The sequence below is a fragment of the Pagrus major genome, chromosome 8, assembly GCF_040436345.1.
Source record: "Pagrus major chromosome 8, Pma_NU_1.0".
NCBI classification, from domain to species: domain Eukaryota; kingdom Metazoa; phylum Chordata; class Actinopteri; order Spariformes; family Sparidae; genus Pagrus; species Pagrus major.
In genome coordinates this window covers 9,105,772-9,119,341 of record NC_133222.1, presented here as the reverse complement: position 1 = coordinate 9,119,341, position 13,570 = coordinate 9,105,772, and the positions used below count along the sequence as shown (strand labels likewise).

General features: G+C 43.7%; 1 protein-coding gene across 1 annotated transcript in view; it reads right to left on the bottom strand.

The window, feature by feature from the left end:
• The window catches only part of iqsec3b (IQ motif and Sec7 domain ArfGEF 3b), a 32,174-nt gene extending 18,698 nt beyond the window's left edge, over positions 1 to 13,476 (bottom strand). Inside the window, exons 1-3 of the mRNA XM_073472575.1 lie at positions 12,959 to 13,476; positions 7,150 to 7,224; positions 936 to 1,053 (exon numbers count right to left, since the gene is read on the bottom strand). Of these exons, the coding sequence (XP_073328676.1) occupies positions 936 to 1,053; positions 7,150 to 7,224; positions 12,959 to 13,476 (711 nt within the window). The remainder of the gene's footprint in view (positions 1 to 935; positions 1,054 to 7,149; positions 7,225 to 12,958) is intronic.
• Between the last annotated feature and the right edge of the window lie 94 nt (positions 13,477 to 13,570).

Genomic DNA, 13,570 nt, shown 5'->3' with positions numbered 1-13,570 from the left:
TATTGCAAAGCACACAGCAGCCACTGGAAAATATTTATTCATCCACCAGCAGGCAAACATCATGTTGCCATTTTGTGCCCATGTCGACAAAAGATCAAAAGAACCTGAGCGTCGCCTGAGTCGCAAAATTCCCACTCGCACCCTTCTCCTTCTCACTTATCCGTCCACTTTTTGAAAACCAGCGAGGGTTTTTATGACATTAGAGCAAAAGTAAACATCATCTATCATCACTCGACTGCTAATACTGTCTGAGGGGCCACTGGAAGGAGGATGGATGGCCTGTGACAAAGGTGCTGTTGAGAAAATGAATAGAAAAGGAGACAACCCAACGAGCCTATTTCTGTGCCGCTTGTTGGCAGAGCAGCTCAGCCTGACTCTCGGCATCCTCCAGATTTTTTTGCCCTCCTATATTTTCAGCAAGAGGGAAATAAAGGAGGAGGGGGGGAGTGGGAGGAAGAGGGAAGAAGAGGCAGAGAGGGAGAAAAAGGAGGACAGCCACACATGTGCCTGGGTGTGTGTCTGCTCACACAAGCACGCCCACAAAAAGTGCACACACACACACACATACACACACACACACTCGTATACACACACTCGCACTGCAGCAGCAACAGCCGACCCTTCAGCAGTTTGGTATGAGAAATAAAGACATCTCCAGCCGCCAGAAGCAGTTATTAGCTGTTACCATGACAACCTAGCATCTTTCGTGTTCCTGTCGCTGTGGCAGCTGAATCGCTGGTGTTGTTTTTCATGTCAACACGGACAGAAATAGATCTCAATGGGAATCTTTTTTGTCACGCAAGGCGCTATGTCAAATGATCATCCTTCACACACCTCCTCGCAGTGAAACAGGTAGAGGAGTCAACATCCACTCCGTCCCACCATGTGCTTACCAAGCCCACGCACACACTCGAAAAAAACAAAAAGAACATTACCTGCTTGTTTTTATTCTCCAGGGAGATCTCATACTCGCTGGGTCCCTCTCTCTTGGTCCCCTCCACTTCCTGTCCACCACCAGAGGACGATCCATCCTCCAGGCTCAGCATCTGTCCGCTGCCATGGAAATGAAAGGACAGACAGCTATCAGTCCTCCCTACTGACCTTCAAAACTCTGCTCTGTTATCGCAGCCGCAAATCATCAACTGTGTGGAGTGTGGGGAGGTTCACGAGGGAAGCAGCAGGTGGAGAGTAATGTGTGGCCGTGGTGGCTCGGGGGCAAGGATGACTGAATTTATGTGTCTGGTCCTATTTGGGCAGATTTATGGCTCCACTGCAGGTTGCAGGAGTCGAATTCTGGACATGTGACCAGGATGAACATACCTTTATTTAAAGGCTGACATGGTCTGTATCCAAAAGCATTTCCTCCTTCACTCATTTACTATTTTCTTCATATTTAAATGTACTCCTACTTCACCTTCAGGGCTGCAACCATATTTAAATTACCAGTTAATCCTTCAATATCTTGTTTTTCAACCAATATGACTCAAAGAAATTCAATGTCCAAAGAAATAAAACAGATAAAAGAGTGAATATTCAGCACTTTTTCCATCATTAAATGACCTAAACAATTAATCAATTATCTAATTTGTTGAAGGAATTTTCTTTTATTCAACTGATCCTGTGGTCCCAAGCCTTTTTGGTACACCTATTCTAGCCTCACTGCATTTAATGCCAGTCAAGTTCAGAATAGATTTTAAGATTATTTTAGTTACTAACAAGCAGATGTGCACAGTCAGGAGAGGAAAACCAGGCAAATGTTACTTCATGTGTGTATGATCACATGATTATCAATAGTTTTGGTTTTAAATGTTATTATATTGGAAAATCCTATGTGAACATATGGAATTTAAAAAAAAGGTTTGGATTTAGTACTTGGTGTCAGATTATTATAAAATAATGGTGATAAACGCTGATTGGACGAGGCCCCCTGAGAATTTTTGCCTTGGGCCACGACTGACCGTAGTATCACTGCTCGCAAAGCACTACATGGCTTAGCCCTTGTTTTCATTTCCGAGCTACTGACCCCTTACATCACTGACCTGCCTCTTCCAGTCAGAGCCACTTGGTTATTTCTAAGTGCTAAATTTAAAACCAAAGGCGACTGCTCTTTTGCAGTCCTGGCACCCAGACTCCGGAATAATCTCTCCTCTCCCATTAGATCAGTTCAGTCTCTTGACTTTTCAATGGCTCTGAGGCTTCCTCAGTGTGATTATGGGTTTCTGTATGCTTTCAGTGTGTCTATTTTTGCTGTCTTTCTCTGTACTTTTTTGTATTGTATGTATACATTATGCTTTGTGCTAGGTATTTGTTATTACTCTTGTACATTAATCTTATTCTGTATTGTTTATGATGTAAAGCACTTTATAAACTGGGTTTTGAAAAGTGCTATATAAAGTTTTACTCACTTTCTTACTTGCTTCTTTTGCTTGTGCCCCCTCACCACAGGTTGCATATCTATAAGTTGTGAGCAGTTCGGTCCCAGAGTGATTTTCTCTTTTTAGATTATTTAATTTCATTACTTTTTAGAGGCCTGAGGTAGTAATATTGTGTAGTATTTCATTTTAAAAAAAGAAAAAAGGTGGATTAAAGTCTGAAAAATAATCATGTTTATGTGGAACAGGATTTAGTCCTTTTCTTATTTTCTACCTGAGTGATCAGCTTACGACCTTTTAGAGTCCAGACCCCGAGGTTAGCAACCAATGAACCAATTTATTGACTGATGGTTTCAGTCCTACTTTACTGTGAGCAGTAAATTTTGGACACTTATAATTGATCACCATTTTGTGCCTCAATGACTGAGCTGTAGTTGTGCATAAATGAGGCCTTGCTGTAGTTCAAGCAGGCACAGTTATCATTTCATAGTCACATATTTATAGTCAAATATTCTCTATACTGCTGTGAACTTTTGCACATCCCCTGGTAAATACTACTCAAAACTGCAGCTATTTCATTTACATGATATATATTTTTAGAATATTTTTTCATATTTTATTGTAAATTTTCTATTTATCTTTCTTCATATTGTGCCATTTGTTATTGTAATACACCAAAACATCAAGGGAAAAGGGAAATCCCTTTTTTCTTTTGATGTTTCTTTTGGCGTATTCAGTGAATGTTATATACCTCTGACTCTGGCAGGAAAGCTCAGTGACAGTCTGTGTTTAGCTTGCATATATTTGTTCAGGATGAACAGAGCCAAAAACAAAACTGCATATTCTTTCAATAGGGGTTCAGACTTTGATGTGAGTGTCCCGACTGAACTGTGATTAAAACGAATCTATCAAGATTAAAGTGAAGATTAATGAGCTTTTAAGCAAAAAGGAGTGTTGCACTCTCTGAAGTGTTTGCTCCATCATGGGAATTTCCTTGAGGGGACTAAGTAGTCTTACATTTGAAACCTGCATTGTCAACCTCACACCACCAAAGCACAACTAACAAACACATCCATCATTTAGGTGGCTGCAATGTACATGATTAAGAATCAATGTGCTCACAGACTGGACCAATCAAAGCATTCCTCGGTAGCACTGCCCGCAGTCATCAATTACACTTGGGATGCTGGCGACATGACCCCACCACTTCTAGAAATGACCCATCACTTTTTGCGAGCATAATGAGTTACAAACGTAAAAACAAAAACCAGCTTGCACATGAACAAATAACGATTTTCTTCATGTGAACTCTTCTGTCCCCACATCTTTGACACTGTCTGATACTTGGAATCAAAATGGTGGAAAGTATTTATAGTGCACAAGAGAGCAAACAGGGAGTGTGGATCAGCACTCTTGAGTGGTCACTAACAGTGTTTCATGATTGAAATAAGTGCTGATTTTGTGCATGTGCATGACTCCAAAAGCTGATTTGTTTCCCAAGCAATGATGTCAATGTGGATGAACACTTCAGTAACAGTTGTGGTAAAGAGTCTCCTTCAGAGACATAAAATGATTGTTCTATAACATTTTTCTGTGTTGTGCTGCTAGGTTTACAGATAGAGCTGTCACGAAATCAGATTTCACTACCTGATTATCATGGCCAAACAAATTCACGATAACAATATTATCGTCACATCTATAGATTTATTTTTTTAAATCCTACTTTTCATTGTTTCTTCCACAAAAACATAATAAGGAACCAAAACCCATCGCAACTATGATAACTGATGGTGAATACAATAGTAGGTAAAAAGATAATGTATTGAAAAACAAAGTATATTCAAGCAAAAGAGGAAGAGAGAGCTAAAAGAAACGAAAAGGGGGGAAAAGGCAAGTCAATCAATTAAATAATTTACACACCATCTTTTTTAATTTTGTTTACTTTCTGTTTTCTCTCTTTTTGGGAAATGAATTACAAGTAATAAGTACAAGTGTAGGGAAGTGGAGAGTATGAATTCTTAAATAAGTTACTGGGTTTTATCATTTTACTCTTACTCAGCTTTATTTTACCCCAAAGTGTTTTATAATTATTTTGTGGTGTTTTTACCTTCCTTTAAAAGTGTTGCTCTTCATCTGTTTTGTTTTTTTGCTGCTGTTTGCCTTTTTTTCCTCTTTTCTGTGAAGCACTTTGTATCATCTGCGCTGGAACAGTCACATAATATTATCACGTGTGCATTATTAACACAATATCAATAATTCATTTTTTTAATCTCACGGATATCGTCAATACCGGCATATCGTGACATCTCTATTAACAGTGTAAGAAGAGACGAAGTCAATGAGGTCGTATGAGTGTTCACAAACACTGGCTGCAATGCAATACAGTAATCTTATCCTCAAAGTCAAACATGACTCGAAGAAAAAGAAGGGAAAAAACCAAATCTGGCTGCGAAGATATTTAATAAACATTCATTTCTGTAGAACAGCACCCGCTCGAAGCAAAAACAAAAATATATTTGAATCCGACAAAGTCGTCTGTGGAGGCTGTGTACCAGTGCTCACAGCCCTCCTCACATAATCCCAGCTCCTGTCCACAGATGGAACAATGTTCTTTTACATGACAGCATTATCTGAGTTCTGTGAAAGCCATGTAAGGCTTACCGGAGCAAAGTACTGCCATGACACAGCACAGTGTGTATAAAGTGTGCTTTTTAACACAAGTTCTGTTGTGGACAAAAGGTGAAGTGAACACTTCTGGCATCAGACCACCTCTAAAAGACACTAAACACAGACGTTCAGCACCTTTTATATGGCTGCTCTGGACTGATGTAAGCATAGAGGTATGATCCCCCCTTAAGAGGTTTTATAATGGCGTGCAATTAAGTGTGTGTATGTGCGCGCATGATGTTGTGTGCGTGTGCAATCTTTCTTCCACCCAGATAATGCTTACTCTAATAATTTTTACACGAGGGGGACGAGTGCAAAACAGGGCCGGGGAGACTAAAAAGCCTCCTCATGGTTAAATAATGACTGCATCACTAAAGTTCCTCTTTTGTTTTCTTTGATTGCCTTGAAAGCAAATATTCTGCGTCCCCAGCTAAAAGTCTGAGATAGGGCCAGAGACGCTCGGTCATATCTTTAAATGAGATACAAGTTGGAGAGAATACAGGGGGGGAAGAACCAGAGGAAAGACTGAGATAAAGAACAGAGAGAGGAAACATGAAGATACGGAGACACTGTGTTGGTGTGTGTGTGTGTCTCTGTGTGTGTGCATGCTGGAGGCTGTCTCTATCAAAACCTCTATTAAAACACTGCCATGCCCCTGCGCTGCATCAGAATACATTAGAGTACATTAGAATACATTAGGGGATTAAAAGCAAGAGTCGAGCTATTAATGCATCTGGACAGCAAAAGCCTCCATAATGATATGGGCGCTGTATACTCTCTACTCGCTCTCACTCTATCTCTATCTCTATCTCTATCCCTAGCTCACACACCCACACACATGCTCACATACGTAGCTGCAAAACAAACACACCAAGCACACACTCCTCCAGCTCCGCCTGCCCGTGTGACGTCACGGAGGAAGAGAAATGAGCATCTGTCAAATTGCATCTCTCAAGGCCCCTCAGAGACTCACACTACTGTACAGCCAGGGGAGAAACACACACACACACACACACACACACACACACACAGACAAAAGCTGAACAGAGTAGAGAAAAGGCACGGCAGGTTAGGCTGCAGGCGGATCTCATGACATCTCCTGGGAGGTTTTTGCGCTCAGACGGATTCAGCGGATGACAGACAGTGATGCCAGCCACCAGGCACACACACACACAACTTCATGGGATGATAATAATGAGTTACACGGCTCCTCTATCATCTCAGGTGGCCGTCCAACTGCTGCTGTGCCATTAGCTCATCCAATCAGGGCTACGTGGGAGTAAGAAGTTAAGTCATCAGATCAGAGAAACGAGAGAGGGATTCAAGGCAGGCAGACGGTGATATTAATAAAAACAGAATGAGAGAAAGACTTGAGACGGAGGGACGTGATGGAAATAATTGAGGAGAGGCGATTAGAAACAGACGGATAAATAACGATTAGGGATGCATGCAGAAGTAAGCAGCACGAGGAGGGAAGACATCAGATGAGGAAAGACTGGATTTAGACACAGAGGATTAAAAGATGGAAGGAACTCCGGGGAGGGGGTGGGCAAACAGCAATCATGAGAGAAACACAACAAAATCAGCTTTTCAAAGTTTTACAACCCTCCGAATGAAACGTCATGCATTCACACGCCCCCGTGCGCGCCAAAACCGAAATGAACAAACTCCAACGACAAACAGACCATCTGCCCACGCAGAGACAGACGGCAAAAGTCATATCCCTCAGTTACTATGGCAGTGGCAGCAGTTCATAGCGTCATTACTGGGTTGCCATGGGCACTTTAATGGTGGCAATATCAGTTCATACCCCACCACCCACCCCCTGCTTTCTATAACTCTCTATTTGTGAGTTACCCTCGAGGCTGTGAGAGCTATAGGTTTGTTACGCAGCATTTAACCCTCTTGCTGTAACTCCAGGCGTCCACAAATACATCGTTTCACACTGGCATGCTGTACTGTGCACACACTAACAAGCACGATTAAGAGCCTGGGTGTGGACATGATTCACTCAGATGACACACATGTAGGGCCAGAAAAAGTTTTCAGCACACACCGCAGAGGAACAACATGGAGGGAAGTAAGAGTGTCTGTGATTGGTTTCTCTTACCCGGATGAGCCGGTGGAGTCGGCCTCTGGATGTTCAGGGGCGGGGCAGCAAAACTGATGCAGCACGGTCTCGCTCCTGCAGGAGGGCAGATGAGAGAGGAGGAGAGGTAAGAGGAGACAGATTTCAGGAAGGACGGCATGTCATTCAGTTTTTATTGGCTGCGGCTGCTGTTGTTTGCCTTGTTTTCATATTCCTCTTTATGTTCATTCTTAGTCCAACATCCCAAAGGATCCCGGAGAGAAGCTCTCATTAGACTCCTCTGGATTATTTCCATGGGTTCTGTTTACAATTTGGCACTGATCCCGGGGTAAATACCCTATGTAGGTCAATTCAAGGCTGAGAACGCTTAGGATGAGTGTGAGTATTTATATGTTTGTGTGCGCGGATGTGCTTATTTACGCCTCCACTTCATCAGATCTGCGGTGATTTAGCAGAATTCCCCAAACCCAATCTGGACAGATGGTTACTCAAGCTCTGTTTCCTGCTCCGTCTCCTCTTAAGTTCGCCTCTCTCGTTTCACTCTCATACATTTTACATCTACATTCATATTTTAGGCATTTCGCTGGTGCTCTCATCTGGAACAATTTAGTGTAAAAGAACAAAATAAAAAAACCAAGACAGATCATGTTTAAGCCGTTGCATAGATCGACCCTTTGACCCTCTGGATCGCAGGACTCCTTCCACCACCAGAGACATAAAAAACGGGCATGATCAGGACTTTAAAATAAGTCTTCCAGGTCTATTTTGTAAGGAAGAGTGGGTGTGACTGCGGGTCACGCGGGGTTCTTCAACAATGAGCTGAAAGCATTCAGTTGACAGTGAATTTCTTGGCTACGCTACAGTAAGTCTTCTGACCTGGGCTCAGCATATTGCTTGTGACACAGACCCACAGTGACAGGCAGTCAGGGTCTGCGCAAGACTCACTGTGACAGTCCGAGCTATAAAAAGCAACTTTTTCAGAGCAACTTCCACAGACCTAAAGGGACAATGATGTTTTCTTTTTCTTTAAAGATCTCCGATCAACGCTCCTCACAGTTGGCTTCTATGAATAATACTCACTCCATCTGTTGTAACACCTACCTCACCGCTGACACCCCTCATACAGACGCAAACTAACTGTACATATGTGACTAATTTGTTGTCGCCCCAGTACCCACGCTGCATTTATGGACAGCATTTATTTACTCGCTTATTTTTCTTGCAGTAATTCTCTCAGTATGCAAGCAATTGGCTTCTTTCAACAGCTCCCAGGGGTTACAAGAATCTCTGAAACAATTACGTCAAATCTCAATATTCGTTTATCAGAACACACATTTTCTTTGTTGTGCTTCCCTCTTGCATCACTCAAACAGCAGGACCAGAAAACCAGATAACAAATAAAGTGATTGACTGTTTTTTATCCCCCCTACAGGATACCTGCAGGTTAAGATAATTCTGCATTTTATTACTTCATTACTTTTCCAATTTTACCTTTCAGTCCCTTGATCTGTACATGAAGGTTTCTCTTGTATGAAATGGATTTCTTTCTTCACTTCAGCTAATTGCCATCAGGGAATATCTATTGAAATATAAAAACCCATGAGTTAATGTATCTCTTTAATCTAATCTCCTCTTTATCATACTCAAACTAATTGAACACCCCATAAATGTGTGCAGTACAAATCTGCATGAGTTCACCTTCTTTAGAAGAAAAGGTTCCTGCACATTATCATCAGTTTTTTAGAAACACAATTCATCAGTCAGGCATCAGATCCACAATCTGAAGGGCTGATATTCGTGCTGAAGCCACAGGCTGTAACAACTCATTAAAGAGAGTCAAATCTCAAACACCTCAGACAATTACATCAACAATAAGTACCATCCTTAAAAGGACAACTATTATGTTTTTTGTTCTTTCCTTCAGTGTTTTATATTTAGGTTGTTGTGCATGTAAAAGATCTTGAAAGGTCAAAGTCTGCACCAAGAGAAGCTCCTCTCTCCCACAGAAAACACTGCTCCTGAAACGCTTCATCGGTAGTCCCGCCTATAATTCCGTGACTTTGTGACATCACACTATGTCACAGAGTCAAACATTTGCATTATTTATGCTCAGTGGCTAGGCTGGCACGTGATAATTAATGGAAGAAAAGCTAGCTCAGGCATGTGTGAGCTGACCAATCCAAGGACAGGAGACAGGGGACCTTAAAGAGACAGGAGCTTCAACAGAGCGTTTCAGATACAGGGGGAATACAGCGCTGCAGCACTGGACCATATGAGGAAACTGATGTGTTTTTCAGCACTAAAGCATGAAAACTTATTCTAGTAGTAAGCCAAAATAAAATTATGAACCTGAAAATGAGCATAATAAGTCTCCTGGAAGTTTTCCAGGAGACTTATTATGCTCATTTTCAGGTTCATAATTTTATCATAACTTTTGGCAAATATACTTCTTCGTTTTCTTGCACAGATTTAGCTGCTAAGATTCACACCATGTCTTGTGTCTGTGTGTTAACAATGAAACTGCTGTCAGCAGGTCAGCTTAGCTTAGCATAAGACAGGAAAAAAGTGCAAAAAACAGCAGTTGTGCTTTTAGGGGGGTTATGTGGAGTCTGGAGTAGATACTCCAGGAAATTCCTGGTCCGGGCCAAGAACTTGTCTGGCACAGAACCCCCACATACAACCACAACTTGTTGTACACTTTAGTTTAGCAAGATTAAACAAAGGAGATATCACTTGTTAGTTAGTGGCTTTAGCGGTGCTGGTAGGTTGATTTTGTTGTGCTTGCTTGGGCAGGTCCAGATTAGCTGTTTACCCTTTTTTCCTGTCTTTATGCTAAGCTAAGCTAATGGGGGTGGATATAGCTTTATGATTTACAGAAAGATGTGAGAGTGGTTCCCATCTGCTCATCTAATCTTGACAAGAATGCAAATATTTTCCAAACTGTTGAACTATTGCTTTAAAATTAGACAAATCATATACATCACAATCTTTAGAATAGAAATAAAAGAGAGAAAAGGAAGTGTTCTGAACGATGAGGTCAAAATCAGCTTTTCAAAGTTGAAAACTTTGGCTTTGGTCATTAAAATATCCACCCTGCATTCACAAGAAAGATGTTATTATTTATTTAAATTCATTTTCTTAGTTTAGTTAGTTAGTTAGTCTAATTAGTTATGTAATGTAAAATGTAAAAAGCTCTGCACTTGCAAACCCATTTCGTGCTCACAGTCGGTATGTAACAGCTAAATTATTTTGCCAGGTTGATACAAAACAGTTGAGCCCTGAGGACGAGGCCAGGCTCCTCGGGTCCCTCAGCACGCATGCACACACACACCTACACACAAACACACACAGTCTCAGCAGGTCCATCCATCTGTCTGTACAAGACACGCACACAACGGCCATCCGCTCCCAACAACGCTTACAAAGAGAACAGGTGAATATTTTAACAGTACATTCCTCCTGCTGCCGACCCGTGTTCTCCCTGAATCTCTGTGCCCTGTCGTCCCTCACACCACCCCCTCTCCTCTGTCCTGTTTTGTAAGACTACTTAAATGCAATGCTTCTCATCAGTATCCAGTAGAGTGTTGACATGCAACAAGAGCGGCTCCATTTGGACATAAAACGTTGCCAGTACATTGTGTGCACCTTCCACTGCGCCACAGGATGCCACAGCCTGTCCCTCTGTCGTCCAACCTTTCTATTTGTCTGCCAGTAAAGACAGACAAACTGTTGAGACAGCTACCTCAGATGCACCCTTTTTTCCAAATCTTTCCTCTGTGTTTTGGTCTCTCTCTCTACCTGTCTCACCCTCTGTGCACTGAACCCTCCCTCCCTCCCTTTCCTGTTCTCTCATCGCCACTCCCCCCCCCCCTCCTCTCTCCTTCCCTTTCACCCGTCCACTCCAATGTCAGCCTCAAGCTCCCTCCTCTAGACACCTCCAAGCGCTCCATCAAAGACGACGACGGAGCATGCATCTCTCTCTTTTTCCCTTTCTATCATCTCTGCCATTTTCTCTCCTGAGAATGGCTGATTACCGTTCGCTCCATGGGCTAAGTGGGGCAGATAGGAGGCTCAGCTGGAGAGAGAGAGACAGAGACAGAGACAGAGAATGAGCGGAGGAGAGGATCCTGTCTCTCCCCCCATAGGCCCATCCACATGCATCAGCAGCACTTACAACAACGAAGAGCGCACAAACACACTCACAGCGACGCAGCCCACATGTCGTTTATCTGTGGCGTGTAAGAAAGTGGGCTCTATATAAACATTCAAGGCATACATATGTATGCCTTAAAACACCCCCACAAAACATGCTGACACACTCCGGGAAAAGCAGAGGGCAGCTGCAGGCAGGATGCAGCAGGCAGTGACAGGAAGGTGAATCCTATAAAAATGCGAGTGAAAGCCTGACCTGCCCGGAGGCCCAGAGGCAAAACTAGAAATTAGGTGTTAAGGCTGCCAGTCTTATCCAGAAAGACGTAAAAATCAATGAGCAGGTGGGGCTGTAAGGTTGCATTCAAGGACACACCACCAGCACCTGCAGGAACAAGAAGGCCGCGTAATGAACCTCTCAGCCCACTCAGCCGCCTGATCAACTGGTGGACGGCTGTGCAGCTTTTCAGAATGACAATGAATTTATTGTAAAATCCTCCCAGTTCCCAGTTGAACTCATTTAAATAAAGAACCAGCCGTGTTGCACCGATTCCCGTCAAATGACAACAAATAGTTGCCGCAGGGCACAACTCAGGTGCCAGGCAGGGCTGCAGAAAAGAGCAACAGGCTCACACACTCAGGCAAAAACACACACATACACAACTCAAGAGCAGGAAGTGTGCGCGGCAGGTGAATCACTCCCTGCGATTAATATCAACAACTCCATTTTTTTAATATACATCCCCTTCTGCACTCCTCTGCTCCTCTCAACTCCTCCTCTCCTCTGTGTTGCTCCCCTCAGTGGGGGTGGAGTCCCAGAGAGACCAATCAGGACTCCTGCCGGGATACAACTTATGAATACACACACACACACACACACACACACACACACATATATAGCCAGAAAATGAGAGAGAAAGATAGGTTTTCTCTCATTACTGTAGGTGATGTGCTGATCTACTATGAGGCTCTGGTGCCAAGCACGGGGTGTGTGTGTGTGACTCTGTGCACGTGTGTCTCATCTAACACAGAAACATCAGAGGCCCACAGGTCCCGTGAGAGTTCCCAGATCCCGTGCTGTAATTAACAGAGAATCCAGCAGCAGCAGCAGCAGCAGCACGGACAGCGACTCTCTGTGTCTCATAGGCGCACGTGAAGCTGCTCATCTGACATTGACCGCTGTGCTGTTTGTTGCACGCACGCACGCACACACACACACACACACACACACACACACACACACACACATATAGGCCTACAGCTGTTTGTTATGTAATGATCCAGTGATCGTGATCCAGTTTCTCATTTAAATAATCCACCTTCTTCCTTTGCTGGCACAGTCTTTAGCCGACACACACAGCTGAAAATTGGAAATTTGCAGGCGCCTTCTTCATTAATTAAACGCCTCTCAATCTGCAGGGCACGCACACGCGCGCGTGCACTTGCCCAATTATACAGTTTTTTAGACGGATGCTACAGAAATATTGTGGAGGATTGAAAGCAGTCTACTACAACCAGGGAATTGGATCTATTCTGGTGTGGGTCGATACTGCAGGAAATTCAACAGGAACCATAGATGGTTTTTAAAATGCAGAAACCTTCTGAGGAGACTAACATGTATGTTCTCTGTTGGATTATTTTAAAACACTCATATGCAAAAATCCCTATAACCTCTACTCACTCGGATTTCCTAGACAGGGCCAGGGACCGACAAAGGGTTGTGGGGGTCATCGGAACCAAAGAGCGGCAGCTGTGGCAACTTCCCCCGTTTTCTGGGTCACTTTCCACCGGGGAAACCGTGGACGGGTCGGCCGGGACCAGCTGCATGTCCCCCGGATCCATAGTTTGAGAAGGCGACTCCTGGACCACAGGAGCCTCCTCGACCTGTGCTGGAGCAGCCGCATGGTCCGGCAGAGACCCCGCGCCAGTCTTGAGCTGGGGGTCCTGAGGGTGGTGGTGGAGGAGAAGGCAGCTGGGGTCGGGGTGATGGTGATGGTGGTGATGGTAAGCATGATGCTGTTGTACCCTGACGTCCCGCAGGTGCCTGTTCTCGCCGATGAGCTCGTCCACCCGCCGGTCCAGCTCCTCTATCCGGGAGCGCTGCGTCTGGATGAGACTCTGCTGGTTCTGGACGATGGTGGTGAGCTCTCGCAGGTACAGAATCGCCTGCACCGGGTTTTCCAGCAGGCTGGAGCTCATCATACTCAGGACAAGAGGAGGAAGGAGAAGGAGAAGAAAAAAGAAGCTGGACTGACGGATGGAGGGCAGAGGAGATGCAAAATATCCGTGAGCG